This window comes from Hyla sarda, chromosome 5, assembly GCF_029499605.1.
Source record: "Hyla sarda isolate aHylSar1 chromosome 5, aHylSar1.hap1, whole genome shotgun sequence".
NCBI classification, from domain to species: domain Eukaryota; kingdom Metazoa; phylum Chordata; class Amphibia; order Anura; family Hylidae; genus Hyla; species Hyla sarda.
Window position 1 is genome coordinate 196166590 of NC_079193.1, and position 17769 is coordinate 196184358.

The 17769-nt window shown below is 38.6% G+C and overlaps 1 protein-coding gene across 3 annotated transcripts in view; it reads right to left on the reverse strand.

Moving 5' to 3' along the window:
• Nucleotides 1–4994: 4994 nt before the first annotated feature.
• Nucleotides 4995–17769, reverse strand: part of CDH12 (cadherin 12) — an 863358-nt gene continuing 850583 nt past the window's right edge. For all 3 annotated transcript variants that reach the window (XM_056520962.1, XM_056520961.1, XM_056520960.1), the window contains 3 exons: nt 14580–14697; nt 7454–7705; nt 4995–5575 (listed from right to left, as the gene is read on the reverse strand). In XM_056520962.1, the coding sequence (XP_056376937.1) occupies nt 5079–5575; nt 7454–7705; nt 14580–14697 (867 nt within the window). In that variant the 3' untranslated portion in view covers nt 4995–5078. The remainder of the gene's footprint in view (nt 5576–7453; nt 7706–14579; nt 14698–17769) is intronic.

Genomic DNA, 17769 nt, shown 5'->3' on the forward strand with positions numbered 1-17769 from the left:
AAATTGATCCCTGTTTAAAAATAAATAAACATTTCATAATAAAAAAAGATACATTTCGTTAGATACAAATTTTTCCATCACTACTGTATCTTTTTTATTATAAATTTTTTAAGATACCCTACGAAATTTTAATTAAAAAGGTATCTTCGTAATTTTTTAGAATCGCTAAAGTCCAAAAAAGAATAAAAAGATCTACCGAATGTACCCGAATACCGCATGGATCTGAAAAATCAAACCGAATACCGAATGGATCCGAAAAATCAAAACCGAAAATATTACCGAATCGAATAAATTTTCCAAAACGAAAAAACGCAACGAAACTAAACGAAAAATGTTCTAGTGCACAAGTCAAATTTTTATGTTTTTAACATATCTTTTCATGCTTTAACATATTCTCCTGTGCAATTGTTTGTTTTTTCATGTATTTTGTACCAATAAAATTTCTAAGCATTTACATTGGGTGTGCTGCCATTTGTCAGTGATGGCTTTTTCTTTTTCTAGTGTTCAGCCACTATATGGTCTCCTCATTATTCAGACACCTCCAGGCTTTGCCATTCAGCCACTATATGGTTTCAACATGCTGCCACAAACTCCAGGCAGCCATTGAGCCACTATATGGCCTCCTCATACTGATGTCACCTCCAGGCTCTGTCATTGTGCCGCCATGTGACATGTAACTTCTTGTTACATTTGGTCCTTTGTACCCACACGCTGGGGCCCCGGACACTAAAACTTGGGAGTTAAAATTTCAATTTCAAAATCTTAAATTTCTATTTCAAAATCTTACATTTCAATAATCTCCTCATGCTTCTGCTTCAGCCAACTCCAGGCTGTGCCATTCAGCCACTATATGGTCTCCTTATGCTTCAGCCAAATCCAGACTGTGTTATTCAGCCACTATATGGTCTCTTCTCGTGCTTTAGCCAACTCCAGGCTGTGCTATTCAGCCACTATATGGTCTCCTCATGCTTCAGCCACCTCCAGGCTGTGCCATTCAGCCACTATATGGCCTCCTCATACTGATTCTACCTCCAGGTTCTGTCATTGTGCCGCCATGTGACTCGTTGTTACATTTGTTCCTTTGTACCCACACGCCGGGGCCCTGGACACTAAAACTAGTGAGTTAAAATTTCAATTTCAAAATCTTAAATTTCTATTTCAAAATCTTTAATTTGAATAGTCTCCTCATGCATCTGCAAACTCCAGGCTGTGCCATTCAGCCACTATATGGTCTCCCTATGTTTCAGCCAACTCCAGGCTGTGTTATTCAGCCACTATATGGTCTCCTCATGATTCAGACATCTCCAGGCTTTGCCATTCAGCCACTATATGGTCTCCACATGCTGCCACAAACTCTAGGCAGCCATTCAGCCACATTATGGCCTCCTCATACTGATGTCACCTCCAGGCTTTGTCATTGTGCCGCCATGTGACATTTGACTCCTTATTACATTTGGTCCTTTGTACCCACTCGCCGGGGCCCCGGACACTAAAACTTGGGAGTTAAAATTTCAAAATCTTAAATTTCAATTTCAAAATCTTTAATTTGAATGGTCTCCTCATGCTTGTGCTTCAGCCAACTAATTGTTACTAATATTGTTTCTAATAGTGATGCCGGTAATCTGCATGTCATACTGAATAACAGTATTATTTCACTACCCCAGCACACTCCATATGCATGTTAGAACAAAGCAAAGTGTTGTACACCCCTATGGAATCTCTCTGTAGGCCAGAAATAGCCATTTTTTTTCTGATAGATTCACCATGAATAAATTCAACCCGAAGCAATTTTTCAAAAGTTCTCTCATCTCTAAACAGCACCATAGGCCTGATATGACATAAATATGTAAATCCACAATATATACACAGAGAACTATAGTCCCTTTTCACTGCTCAAATCCATATAAGAATTGCGAGCCCAGCCATCAAACACAGGTACATAAACTATATCATGAACTACAGTAATTTTACAGCCTCTGTAGCATAGTAAAAAAAAAAAAATGGAATACCCTTTCATTCCTTAACCAAAGATTATTAATCCAATGGAGTTCAAACAGTCCTTCTCCATGTTAGATGGTGAACCTACCTTGAAATTACCTCTTGGAACTGCCTCTTATTCAATATGTACACATTCAACCCTAATTTACTATGCAAACACATCCTGGGTAGACTTCATTGCAATGACCAAAGAGATGCTTCTGCAAAAATCTTCAATTATTTTAAAACATTCCAGTCCATTTTGCAGTCTTACACATGACCCATTTAACCCCTTAAAGAGGTATGCCAGTGGAAAACATAAAAAAAAAAAAAAAATCAACTGGTGCAGGAAAGTTAAACAGATTTGTAAATTACTTCTATAAAAAAAAATTAAAAAAAATATCCTTCCAGTACTTATCAGCTGATGTTTGCTCCACCTTTTCCTTCCAGTACTTTTTAGCAGCTGTATGGTACAGAGGAAATTATTTTCTTTTTGAATTTCTTTTTTGTCTTGTCCAAAGTGCTCTCTGCTGACACCTGATGCCCATATCATGAATTGTCCAGAGCAGGAAAAAATCCCCATAGCAAACATGTGCTTCTCTGGACAGTTCCTGATACCGACAGAGGTGTCAGCAGAGAGCACTGTGGAAAAGACAAAAAAGAAATTAAAAAAGAAAACAATTTCCTCTGTAGCATACAGCTGCTAAAAAGTACTGGAACGGTAAATATTTTTTTTTATAGAAGTAATATGCAAATCTGTTTAACTTTCTGGCATCTGGTTAATAAAAAAAATAAAAAAAAAAGGGTTTCCACCAGTGTACCCCTTTAAGTACACAGCACATTTTTGCCTTGAAGACACATCCAGGTTTCAATTTTGCATTTTTGTTCTTTCTTCCTTGCTTTTAAAGAAACATTATGATTTTATTTTTTTCATCCACCGAGCTATATGAGGGCTTTTTTTTTTTTTGACCAATTGTACCTGTAATAACACCTTTCATTTTATCATAAGATGCACAACAAAGCCAAACATTTTTTTTATACTTTTTGATTTATTGGGCTGTATGAGGGTCCACTGTTTGAGCTGTGATGTAAAGTTTTTATCGGTACCATTTCTGATTTTATAGGACTTTTTGATTGCCTTTTATTCAATTTTATCTGGCATTTGATTTGACCAAAAATTTGCAGTTTTGGCATTTGGTATTACTTACGTCTACACAGTTCCCATGCGGTATCATAAACATAATATTATTTTAATAGTTCACACATTTCTTCATGGTTATATGATTATACCAAATATGTTGAGTTTCTTTTATTTTTTTTTTATTAGAGAGGGGAGGGTAATTAATATTTTTTTAGAAGGATAGGTTTTTGTAACTTTTTAAAATATACATTTTAGATGTTTTAAATCCCCATAGGGAGATCTTAAAGGGGTTGTCCAGAATTTCAAAAAAAATGGGTGTCCCCACGGTGTGTGTGGGTGGTATTGCATCTTAATTCGAAGTGAATGGAGCTGAGTTGTAATTCCACACACAACCTGAGGAGAGAGGTGGTGCTGTTTTTGTAAGAAATGATGGGCACCTGACCTCCCAAATTCTACCTGTGATCCCATTTAGTAATTTAATCAGGAATCAGTAATAATCAGGAATTTACACTGTTTAGCTTCATGTCAAAAGATCGCCTCAGTGGAGTCTTTGCAACTTAAACACCAATGATATTCATAAGTAAAAGTTTACAGTAAAACGAAAATGTGCTATTTTCTTCAGTAGCTTTAAAAGAATAAAAAAAAAAATTTGTAAGATATTTTTTATGTGGATTTCTATTTTAATAATTTCTTTTGAATTCAGTGATATGAAGCTAAACTGGGAAAGCCAAAGTGGGAAACACAATGTAAAATTATTGTTAAGTAAAAAGGTGGTACTAGTTGAAATATAAGAAAGATAGATTGCTTTTCTCATTGATATTATTCTTTTTCTCTGTTATGGCTTATATCATGTAGTATGAGACCAAAGGGGTAATGTTAGTCCTTGAGGAGAGCTTCATAATGACGTGTGAAGGCTTATAGACTATTCATGCTCTATTGGAAATTCTAGGTAGAGAGCTCTTTCACTACAATTTTCACTTAAAGTCAGTGTTTCATTCCAACTAGGAGTGTTAAAAACTGATTGGGAATGTATGCTAAGTCAAAAATCTGTCTTACAGTAAAGAATACCCATCTGCAGAAAGCTGTTTCTGAGTTATTGACCCTGGTCTGTAAAGAACATGGTGCTGGATGGAGGCTTAATCGGTGTGGGACCTACATAGAAGTGTGGGGGCTTCAAAGGGGTTATCCAGGAATAGAAAATTGCAGGTAATTTCTTTCCAAAACTGTTCCCTGTCTGTCTCCATTTTGGGTGTGGTATTACAACTTGGCTCCATTCACTTCAATGGAACTGAGCTGCAGAACCACACCTAACTTGGAGACAGACGGGGAGGAGTTTTGCAAATAAATTGCTTGTGTTTTTTGGATAACCCCTTTAAGGCCAATAATTTTGAAAAGAAAGATTATGAATAGCAGTTCTCTCTTTACTGGTGAAAGGTAATAACCCTGAATCAGCTTGGCACAAATTCCCTGTCACATTCTAATACTTACTATAAGAGACTGGAATAAAACACTTACTATAAGAAAAAGCTACCTGGGAAATGTGGCATGGGAGATCTGCTTTACATACCTTTTCTTCCCATGTAGTATGGAGTCACATGGCCTTTATATGTCCTTACAGCTGCCTTTGCAAGGTGTTGCCATACATATAAGCATTTGTCAGGAAGAAAGTGTTTCCAGGCACCTTAGTTGTTTTAAAAAAAAATGTTTTGTTTCCAACATAATATCAGTACATGAAATGTATCCTTAGAATCATTTCCGTAACTTGTATTGTAGATGTCACACCTCAGTTTTCTTTAAATAAAAATATTAAAAAACATTTGTTTTATTTCATTACATAGTCTTCCAGCTGTGAAACAAACAGAAACTGACAGTATGATAAATATTGTAGCATTTTAATATAAAATGTTTCTTTTTACATAGTCTAGATAAAGCTTTTCGATTGCTTGCCATTTGTGTAAAGTTAAGTGAGTTTGTCTGTGTTGAAATTTTCTCCTCCGAACATTTCTGCCAAGCTTTTAAATTGCGGGCCCCAGTCACTTAGGAAATCATAATCCTGATCTAGCTCCATACTTGGCGATTCTATAGAGCTGAGTGATTCAGCTACAGATCCAGAACCTTCATATGCATATGTTGCTAGTGAGTCATATGGTGGAGCATTTGGGTCAATATCATGCTCTTGCAGCCTTTCATTGATGAAATCTCTGATGTCACTATTGTATTCTGCTTGTGGTTTATGACGAGGTAAACACAAAGGTTCAGGCTTTATGTCTCTACGCCCCTTATTGTCTTCAATTACCTTTGGATTTCTTAGGGCACCAATGTCAAAGGCCTGAGTGTCTTCTTCTCCACCTCCTTCATCGTCATAATGGATTACGTTATCTCTTATGTCTTCTTTTGAGGTCATCAGAGCATCTTTCTTCTTCTGCCTTCTTAATGCTACATAAAGTACCACTATAACTAAAGAAAATGAAAACTTGTTCTATTAATTATGTTTTGTCACTAAAACAATGTTTAAACTTACATAAAGTAGAAATGCTTTAAATAGTTTTTTTTAGTCTTAAAATGGGCTGGCATTCTAATAGCATTTAACTCCCATCATCAGAAAAGCTGATAAATACAGTATTGCTGTGGATATGACCACTGGGATTCCCTAAATTCTCAAAAATAGCTAGCTACCTAGCTACACATTGTAAAGGAGCATTATTGCTTTAGTATGTTCATTGCTCTACCCACTTCGCTGGCATTCCCATTACAGTAAATGAAGTGGTAACTACACAAGCAAACTATTCCTCCATTTAAAAAGGACACTTGGCAACCCCCATTCTTGAGATAATTGGAGGTCTCAGCAGTCAGACCATCACAATTTTTTCACCCAGCTTGTGGATAATAATTTTTTTTTTAAATAAATTGTCAGCCCATTAAAATAAACAAAGCCTAATCATTGTATTATTAATAGAAATCTGATATATTACAAATATACTGCCATGGTTTATCGCCTGATCATTATAAAGACTTTTACTCTGCTTGTCACAGGAACAGTCCGAAGCATTAGAGGTTTGCTATGGGGATTTGCTCCTACTCTGTAAAGTTCCTGAGCCAAGCAGAGGTGTCAGCAGAGAGCACTATTGTCAGACAGAAAAGAACAACTCAACTTCAGCAGCTGATAACTACTGGAAGGATTAATATTTTTTAATTGAAGTACTTTACAAATCTGTTTAACTTTCTGGAGCCAGTTGATATAATTAAAAAAAAGTTTTTTTCCTGGAATACCCCATTAAGTGTTTGGCACATTATTTACCCTGACACTTGATACCCCTACTCTGACTTTCCCGCCTGACACTTAACTCTGAAAACTGATTTTGATACCTGAATCTGCCACCTGACATTGACCCCTGATGCTGACATGTAGCACTAACAACCTACCTCTGTGCAGTAAAGTAAGTCAAAGGTGAAGGTCAGACATTATGTCAAAGGTGAGAGTGTGTCAAAGGTGAGAGTAAGACATCATGTAGATTTGTAATCCAAACATCTTGCAGTTTATATCTGCTATTTAGATTACAAACTCAGATGATTTCTGACTTTTACATCTGGTTTTCTTTGTTGGTCAGAATCTGTATAAGTATAAGATACACTGTAAACAAGCTAGCTATGTTTCAAATTACAAATTCAAATGATGTTTGACTTTGACTTTTGGCATTCCTCAGTGGTGAGATGTCCGCATAAGTTGTCAGAGTCAGGTATAAGTGTCAAATGTAAGTGCCAGGGGTCAGTGTTACTCATCAGAGTCAGATGTCAGTTTTAGGCGTCAGAATCAGATGCCATAGTCACATGTCAATGTTAGCTATCAGATTCAAAGTTACATGTGATCTTCAGAGATCAGATTCAGGTATCTAAGTCAGGTGTCAGGTAGCTTAATTCTGACATTCAGGGGTCAGAATCAGATCAGGTGTTGTCAGCATCAGGGTGAAAGTTAAGGATCTGGGTCAAAAGTCAGTCTTAGGTGGCAGCATCAGGTATATATATATATATATATATATATATATATATATATATATATATAGGCATCTTTAAGTGGTCCTCCTGCTTATTAGCAGCTTACAATGGGTCACTACTTTTTGGGGGGACCCAGCTTGACTTATGCACTACATGATCTACTTTTCAATTGACTGTCTAATATGTAATTCCACAAAGTCTTTTTTGCCAGACCGAAATTTACGGTCAGTCACAGCTTTCTCTAAAATTGTATAGGGAGTTTCTGAATTCAAACTTTTTGGTGATCAGCAAAATAGAAATAGATAAATATAGTATACTTTTTTGTTAGGAGAGAAATCTTACCTAAAAGAATAATAATGCACAACAAAATAGCTATCAAAGCACCAGTGCTTAAACCAACAGGTAAAAAAATTGCTTCCACATTGCAGGAGAGTATAGCCCCTCTTGAGTCACATCTGCATACTCTAATAGTCAATGTGCTTGTACTGCTTTGGATAGGGTAACTGCTGTCCTCCACCACCACTGGAAGGAGATAAAACTCTTTATCTTGTCGACTGTATCCATGTCTCTGTGCTTCTATACCGGCTGAGTTATCTATAAAATAAGAAGACAACAAATTCAATAACTTCTACACTGAGATAAAAAAAATATAACTAAACCATCTATGATGTATATTATACATTTAGCATATAACTTAAAACTTTGTAGTTGTCAATTGTAGCAAAAATCCCATCTTATTTATTTCAATTTCTTTTCATTTATTAGAACATTTCTACACCTTTATTAACCCTTTAAGGACACAGCCCATTTTGGCTTTGAGAAGGAAATTTTCATTTTTGTGTTTTTGCTTATTCCTTCTTGCCTTCTAAGAGCCATAACACTTTTATTTTTTCAGCTACAGACCCATATACGGGATTGTTTTTTGTGGCACTACTTGTTCTTTGTAATGAAACCTTTTATCATAAAATCTACGGCACAACCAATAACTTATTATGTATGATGGGAAATGAATAAGAAATTTAGCATTTTTTATATTTTGCTATTTTTGTTGTTTTGTTTTTACACAGTGCACTTTATGGTAAATCTGACATGCTCTCTTTATTCTGTGGGTAAACATGACGAAAATGATATCCATGTTTAAAGATTTACTATTATTGCACTACTTAAAAAGAACAAAACAAATTTTTTTTTACAAAATTTGTATGTTTAACCCCTTGCCACAAAACACCATTTATAAACGGTGCTGTGGCATGGAAGGGTTATAAAAGCGAGCTTAGGAGCTAAGCGCACATCATACCCGCATGGTCCCGGCTGCTATCAACAACCAGGACCCATCGCTAATACCGGACATCACTGTTTAGGCAGATTGCTAACATTAACTCTTCAGACGTGGCGATCAAAGTTGATTGGTGCGTCTAAAGTGAAAGCGAAAGCTTCCCGGCTTCTCGGGCTGATCAGGACCAATGCAGTAAAATTGCGATGTTCTGATCAGCTAGGACACATCAGGAGGGTACCTTACCTGCCTCCTGCACGTGTGATTGACAATTGATTTCTCCAAGCCTGAAATCCAGGCTTGAGCAATCAACCGCCAAAACACTGATCAATGCATTGCAATGCAATGGCATTGATCAGTGTACTGAATCAATGTACTGCATGTTATAGTCCCCTATTGGGGCTATAACATTGCAAAAAAAAAAAGTTAATAAAGATGATTTAACCCCTTCACTAATAAAAGTTTGAATCACTCCCTTTTCCCATTAAAAAAAAAACCTGTGTAAATAAAAATAAAAATATGTGGTATCCCCGTGTGCGTAAATGTCTGAACTAGAAAAATATATCATTGATTAAACTGCACGGTCAATGGCGTACGCGAAAAAAATCCAAAATAGTGTATTTTTGGTCACTTTTTATACCATAGAAATGAATAAAAAGCAATCAAAAAGTCTGATGATTAAGAGAAATTAAACCGATAAAAACTTCAGATCACAGTGCAAAAAATCAGCCCTCATACCGCCCCGTACGTGGAAAAATAAAAAAGTTATAGGGGTCAGAAGAGGACAAATTTAAACAAATAACTTTTCCAGCATGTAGTTATGATTTTTTCAGAAGTGATGCAAAATCAAACCTATAAAAGTAGGGTATCAATTTAATCGTATGGACCTACAGAAAAAGATAATGTGTCATTTTTACTGAAAAATGTACTGCGTAGAAACGGAAGCCTCAAAAGTTACAAAATGCCAAGTTTTCTTCCATTTTGTCGCACAATGATTTTTTTTTTCATTTTGCCGTAGATTTTTGGGTAAAATGACTGATGTCATTACAAAGTAGAATTGGTGGGAAAAAATAAGCCATCATACGGATTTTTAGGTTCAAAATTGAAAGGGTTATGATTTTTAAAAGGTAAGGAGGAAAAAAACTTAAGTGCAAAAATGGAAAACGGCTATGTCTCTAAGGGGTTATAGTTGTCCTCTTCTGACCCCTATAAATTTTTCATTTTTCCATATGTGGGGTGGTATGAGGGCTCATTTTTGCACCGTGATTAGAGATGAGCAAATTTTAGAAAAATTTGATTCGGACGATTCACAGAAATTTCCCCAAAAATGTGTTTTGGTCCGAATTTATTCTTGAATCCCTATTAAAAACGTATATTTCTGGCCTACTGAGAGCCTCAACATGGGTTTAGAACACTTTGCCTTGCTGTAACACACATAGGGTGTGTGCTGGGTTAGTGAATTAATACTGTTATTCAGTATGACATGCAGATTAGAGGCATCACTATTAGAATAACTGTAGCAGAGCATTAAAATAACAGAGCCTGGAGGTGGCATCAGTATGAGGAGACCATATAGTGGCTGAATGAAACAGTCTGGAGTTGGCAGCAGGATGAGGAGACCATATAGTGGCTGAATGACACAGCCTGTTGTTGGTGGCATCATGAGGAGATCATATAGTGGCTGAATGACACAGCGTGAAGGTGGTGGCAGCATGCAGAGACCATATAGTGGCTGAATGACACAGTGTGGAGGTGGCGGCAGCATGAGGAGACCATATAGTGGCTAAATGGCACAGCCTGGAGTTGGTGGCAGCATTAGGGGGGCCATGTAGTGGCTGAATGACACATAGTGGAGGTGGCGGCAGCATGAGGAGACCATATAGTGGCTGAATGACACAGCCTGGAGTTGGCAGCAGAATGAGGAGACCATATAGTGGCTGAATGACAGCCTGTTGTTGGTGGCATCATGAGGAGATCATATAGTGGCTGAATGACACAGCGTGAAGGTGGTGGCAGCATGCGGAGACCATATAGTGGCTGAATGACACAGCGTGGAGGTGGTGGCAGCATGAGGAGACCATATAGTGGCTGAATAACACAGCCTGGAGTTGGCGGCAGCATGAGGAGACCATATAGAAAAAAAATTACACTTTTTAGGGGTAAAATGGGGAAAAGGGACAATTTACATTTTTATTGGCAGAGGGGATTTTTCCTATTTTTTTTTACTTTTTTTCCTTTTACTTTTACACTTTAATAGTCCCCATGGGGGACTATTTATAGTAATCATTTGATTGCTAATACTATTCAGTGCTATGCATAGGGCATAGAACTAAACAGTGTTATCGGCTAACTTCTGCTCTGGTTTGCTCGATCTCAGACCAGAGCAGAAGACGCCGGGAGATAGACGGAGGCAGGTGAGGGGACCTCCGTCCACCATTACAGATGATCGGATCACTGTGGCAGCGCATGCATTTTTCTGATTGCACTCGCAGATGCCGTGATCTGTATTGATCACGGCATCTGAGGGGTTAATGACAGACATCTGCATGATCGCGGATGTCTGCCATTACCGGCGGGTCCCTGGCTGCTATCAGCAGCTGGGAACTGCCGTTCATGAGCCGAGCATTGCTCCGATGCTCGCGGTCATGTACAGGACATAAATGTACGTCCTGGTGTGTTAAGTACCACCGCACCAGGATGTACATTTACGTCCTGCATTGTGAAAGGGTTAACAGGAACTAAATGGTACACCACTTAGATTTATGTATGTGGTATGCACTTATGAGGGGAGTTCAAGGCACTCCAGTATGCCGCTTAAAACAGTATATGTCTACAACACCAGCAGGTGTGCACTTTTGGCTGGCCTTGCAATGTACTAGGCCTTTTAGACTTTAACAGGAACTAAATAGTACACCACTTAGATTTACGTATGTGGTATGCATTTATGAGGGGACTTCAAGGCCCTCCAGTACACTTAAAACAGTATTAGTCTACAACACCAGCAGATGTTTACTTTTGGCTGGCCTTTCACAGTTTCTCACTCCCTTCAGTGCTTGTAGGCTGGATTTGGGCTTGAGGTGAATCACTGCTGTAATACATCCAAAAATGCACTTTCTCTCTCACTCTCTCTCTTTTCTATATCAGTGCTTATAGGATGGACTTGGGGTGAATCGCTGCTGGCAGCCTGCTGTAATACACCCACTGGTGAATGTTCTCTCTTAATCTCTCTCTCTTCCCTATCAGTGTTTGTAGGCAGGAATTTGGCTTGAGGTGAATCGCTGGTGTAAAAATGTTTTTCTGTGTCTCTCTCTGTCCCACTTTCTCTGCAATAGAATGCTGGAGTCACTATCTGGAAGGTGGCTGCCGATTATATAGGGCTTTGACATCACAAGGGCGACTGGCTGCTGATAGGCTGCATGCTGCACGTGATTCCGGGTCATCCCGCTGGCCCTTGTTCCCGCCTTCCCATAATTCATTGCCCCATGTGCTGACATGTGGATCCGCCATTTTAGATGCCCTGGAGAAATGGAGTTTAATTAAGCAATTTGCGCAATAGAATCGTGGCAATATTCACATTCGTTGCGAATCAAATTTTTCCTGAAATTCGTAACAAATTCAGATTTGTCACATTAAATGCGCTCATCCCTAATTGACATCTCTAGTATTCATTGGTACCATTTATGCATAAATGACTTGACTTTTTGATCAATTTTTCTATATTTTTTTCTGGGATATGATGTTGACTTTGCAATTTTGGACTTTGTTTTTTTTGTTTTACGTTTACGCTGTTCACCATATGGAATCATTAACTTAATATTTTAACATATTGTACATTTCCGCACGCGGAGATACCAAATATGTTGATTTATTTTTTACTTTTTTATTTTGAAAACTTGGAAAATAGGGGAATTTCTTTTTTGTTGGGGGAGGGGCTTATTCACTTTTATTGAAACTTTTAAAACTTTTTTCACTTTTTAAGTCTTTGCAGGGGACCATTTTTTAAAAATCTTTAGATTGCAGATACTTATCAGTGCTATGTATTTGCAGATTCCGCAGAAGCTGTGATCAGTATTGATCACGGCATCTGATGGGTTAATGGACGACATAAGCATGATGTCCCTGGCTGCTGAATGTAGTTGGGACCAGCAGTTTATGGTGTGAGCACAGCTCCTGTGCTCGCTTCATAACCACTGCAGGACTCAGTGTACAGATATGTCCTGGTGCACTAAGTACCAGGTGCCCAGTACCCTCTATGAGTTAAATTATATAACATTTTATATAATCAAATTTGTCATGCTCAATAATAAGTACTATCAGTTTAGGTCCTCATGCAAGGATTTTCCTTATCCGCAGTATAGCTTTTGGCTCATGATTTTGGCTCAGATTTACTTCAGGTTTCTCCTGTATAAATTGGAGGGGTGAAATCTGCAACATAAACACCACAGGTCAATTGTAAGGTCATATTCTGCTACATATGGATAGAAATGAGCAAACCAAACACATAGAACCCGAGTTTGGTCAGAACTTTTCTAAAAGTTTGATTTGGCTAGAATGTAAAATTTGGGCTGTTTGGTTTTGCAGAACCTGGTAAAATAACATCAGCCACTTAGCAGAAAGGAGGAGGAAGGATCAGATGACCTCAGAAAATGTATTTTAAATAGCTCTCTCAGTCAATTAGGAGGCAGTATAGGGGTGATGTCAAAGTCACTGTAAAAGTCTATGCTAATAACTTCAGCGCCCATTTTAGAGATAGCAGGTGTTAGGTGAAGATCTCTGTGAGGGACACTAAGCAGTGAACAACACAGATAGGAGTAGGACCACACATATGCAAACATTTATTAAAGCAGCACTGCAGAGATCATTCTGCATCTGTTCTGTTAGTGTGAACTATTTTTAATTGGAATAACTGTGCCAGTTGTTTTGACTTTTGTGTGTAGAGAGGGGTTTGTTTAATTTTTGTGCACTTTCTAGAATGTCAATCATGTTGCCATGCCCAAAAAGGGGAATATTTTTTCACAACCTGTAAAAAGTCATTGCTTCTTCAATTTCCAGGCATAAAACCTATTGCTCCTCCCAAAGAGCGATCATTTTTGGACCACTTGGAAAAAGCCAATGCATCTAAACACTGACATGCATATATCTCCAAAAGTGGATAATTTTGTGTCAATTTCAAAATAATTTCAAAAAGCATAATCCACTAGTGCAGTATTTTTGTCCCAACTGTTAGTTACCACCAGGTACCATCCGTTTACCCATAGCAATATATGTTTACTTAACTTTAAAATAATTTAGCCATTAAACAGCTCAGAGATACATATATACACTCCTAGGTGACTTAACAGTGTTATCCAGTGCTTCTAAGGCTCTTAGACAGTGTTATATTTAGTTTTTTTTCGGCGATTGGTGAAGTACAGATTCAGACAGAACTAGTTCAACGAACCAGCAGAACCAAAGTTTTGAAAAGATCCCTTATCTCTACATAATGTTTTCCTAATTTTCCTGGATTGGGCTTTAACAGTAAGCAGCCTAAACCCAAACATGAAACATGCACCTCTGGGCATCAGCAGGAAGCACATATCCACAAATTGATTCTAGAGAAGTACAAATGCCTCAGGAGTCTGAATAATACTTCATGACCTTGACCATAGTACTACTTCAATAAAAATCCTCTATGCTTAGAATGTTAAGTTATTTAGGACATAGTCCTTTAGCCCTCATCTTTGAGCAGTTTGTCGTGTACCATAATAATCATAAGCAAAGGCAGTTTTTTATAAACCCTAAAATTCCTTTTATTTTACACACTGCAGTATAAACTTATATGAAAGATATCTAGGCATAAAACATTTTATGATCGATATCTAGACATAAATTTTTTTTGGAAAGAATGGACATTGTGGAATTTTATTTATCAGTTTATTATCTTTCATGATTCAAAAAGAATCCCCATTAAAAAATAATTGTATCACCATTTTGTATCTTTTCCTATTATTTCTATAAAGTATATTTATTTGTCAAAATTTGAAATAAAGATTCAAGTCTATAGATTTTGTTGAATGCATTAGATGTGCTGTGTTAGGGAATAAATCTGACATCACTCCAGCAGTGTGTGGAACCATCTGTTATTTGTTTGTTCCGTCAATTGCTAATGCAAGTGGCTCTTGCAGAATATAAAATGTATGTAATCATGAGGCTTACTTTTATAGTCATGGATGGTAAAATTGGGATTTGTCAAACCATCAGGTGGCAGTCTGAAGGAAAATTTCTGCCCTGTAGGTGACATATCTCTGTCAACAGCACCAATAATTTGGATGATCTGAAAGGAGACAAGTAGACAGAAATTATATACTGGTCACAACATTTTTTATGTAAACACTTTGCACAATAGGGTTCTGCACACAAAAAGAATATTTATGCTAGGATTTATAAGCTTTTAGAGGATGAAGAAAATGACAAAGAAGAAAGACAAGTCAGTGGAAGTGAATTTAAATTCCATTTACAGAACAGCCTTGATCTTCAGTGAAACCAATAGCCATAACACCTCTAAAAACAGAACAGCCGGTCACCATTTACAATAGAAGAAAGCAGATCAAATCTTTAAAAACAACTGTTATTTGTCTCATTTATTCTTATTAATAACTATCACTTATATTCATTTAAAGGTTTATGATTTGATGAAAATACATTTGCAATATTTCAAAGTTTAGTACCACAAAGGTAACATGCAGTATCTAACATAAGTGACTTTTTTTGTAAATATTTTATTATATATTTTCATGTGACAACACTGAGGAAACAACACTCTGCTACAATGTACACCGGGCGGGGACCGTAGTGGGATGCCTACTGAAATCATTCAGCAGGCATCCCGTGCAAATGCCTGGGGGGGGGGGCCCTGAGATCATGTCATCAATTCAAATCGGCGATTTGGATAATAGGGATGACAGAGCTGTCAGAGACAGCCCCGATCATCCTAAAGGACAGGAGCGAGATGGCAGGGGTGCCACCTCCTCCTATATACTGCGATTGGCCGGTGAATCGCAGGGCAGGTGCGCAGGGGGGGGGGGGTTGACAGTTCATTTCCCCTGTTCTGCCCGCCCCGAGAAGTCCAGGCAGAGCAAGGGAATATGGAGGCGACGGCTTCAGGGGAGGCGTGGCGGGGGGACTGGCAGCAATTACCTGAGATCACGTGGGGACCGGTGGCAGGCAGCGGGGAACGACGCATGCAAGTGGATGCAGCTGCGGCGGTGGTGTCAGACGCAGCAGGGAAGTTCGCCGTAAAGTAATCTTCACTGCTGCTTCTAGGTGTTTCAAATCTACAACTCCAAGCATGGTGGGAATTGTAGTTTTGCAACATCTGGAGTGCTACAGTTTGGAGACTACTATACAGTGGTGTCCAAACTTTAGCCCTCCAGATGTTGCAAAACTACAAACCATGCCAGGACTGTCCAGGCATGCTGGGAGTTGCAGTTCAGCAACATCTGGCCCTTCAGATGTTGCCGAAGTACAACTCCCAGCATGCCTGGACAGTTTGGGCATGCTTGGAGTTGAAGTTTTACAACATCTGGAGGGATACAGTTTGGACACCACTATAAAATATTTTGCAACAACCGGAGGAACACTGGTTGGGAAACATTGTCTGTTACCTAACTCAGTGTTTCACAACCAGTGTGCCTCCAGCTGTTGCAAACTATAATTCCCAGCATGTACTGACAGACCGTACATGCTGGGAGTTGTAGTTTGTAGTGTGCTGGAGGCACACGGATTGGGAAACACTGAGTTAAGTAACAAATTCTCAGAGTTTTGCAACCAGTGTTCCTTCAGCTGTTGCATAACTACAACCCCCAGCATGCACCGACAGCCAAAGGGCATGCTGGGAGTTGTTGTTTTGCGACAGCTGGAGGTTCCCCCCAAGGGAATGCACAGGGTACATTCACATGGTCGGTGGTGTATAGTGAGTTTCTCGCTGCACGTTTGAGCTGTGGCAAATTTTCCGCTGCAGCTCAAACTCACAGCGGGAAACTCGCTGTAAACTCCTGCCTGTGTGAATGTACCCTAAAAACACTAAACTACACTACACTAACACAAAGTAAAAAGTAAAAAACTACATATACCCCTACACAGTTACATCTCCCACCTCCAATACAAATTTCAAACGTATGGCACGGCACTGATTCCAAAACGGAGCCTCCAACTGTTGCAAAACAACAACTCCCAGTATTGCCGGACAGCCATTGACTGTCCAGGCATGCTGGGAGTTTTGCAACAGCTGGAGGCACCCTGTTTGGGAAATACTGCAGTAGGATAATTTTGGTATCGGAGGCAAGTCTAATTCTTGCATCCGGGTCCATCCCTCTGCAAATCCCTAATTCAGGCCTCAAATGCGCATGGCGCTCTCTGACTTTTGGAGCCCTGTTGTATTTCAAGGCAACAGTTTAGGGCCACATATGGGGTTTTTCCGTACTCGGGAGAAATTTCCTTACACATTTTGATGAAAAGGTAAAGTTGGGGTCTACTCCAGCATGTTATTGTAAATAAAATTACACTTTTACACTAACATGCTGGTGTTGCCCCATACTTTTCATTTTCACAAGCGATAAAAGGAAAAAAAAGACCCCCAAAATGTAATTACACCCCTCATGGAATGTAACAAGGGATATTGTGAGCCTTAACACCCCACAGGTGTTTGAAGAATTTTTGTTAAAGTTGGACGTGAAAATGAAAAATTTAATTTTTTTAAATAAAATGCTGGTGTTATCCCAAATATTTCATTTTCACAAGGGGTAGAAGGAAAAAAAATCCTCCCAACATTTGTAACACCATTTCTTCTGAGTATATAAATACCCCATATGTGGACGTAAAGTGCTCTGCTGGTGAACTACAATGCTCAGAAGAGAAGCATTTGGCTTTTGGAGAGAGAAAGTGTCTTAAATTGAAGGACATGTGTGATTACAAAGCCCCCATGGTGCCAGAACAGTGGACCTCCCCCACATGTGACCCCATTTTGGAAACTACACCCCTCATGTAATGTAATAAGGTGTGCAGTGAGCATTTATGCCCCACAGGTGTCTGACAGATTTTTTGAACAGTGGTCTGTGAAAATGAAAAATAAAATTATTCATTTGCACAGCCCACTGTTGCAAAGATCTGTCAAATGCCAGTGGGGTGTAAATGCTCACTGCACCCCTTATTACATTCTGTGGTCACATGTGGGGGGGGGGGTGTTCTGGCATCATGGGGGCTTTTTTTTAAACGCACACGGCTCCCGACTTCTATTCCAAACAAATTCTCTCTCCAAAAGCCCAATGGCGCTCCTTCTCTTCTGAGTATTGTAGTTCACCCGCAGAGCACTTTACGTCCACATATGGGGTATTTATATACTCAGAAG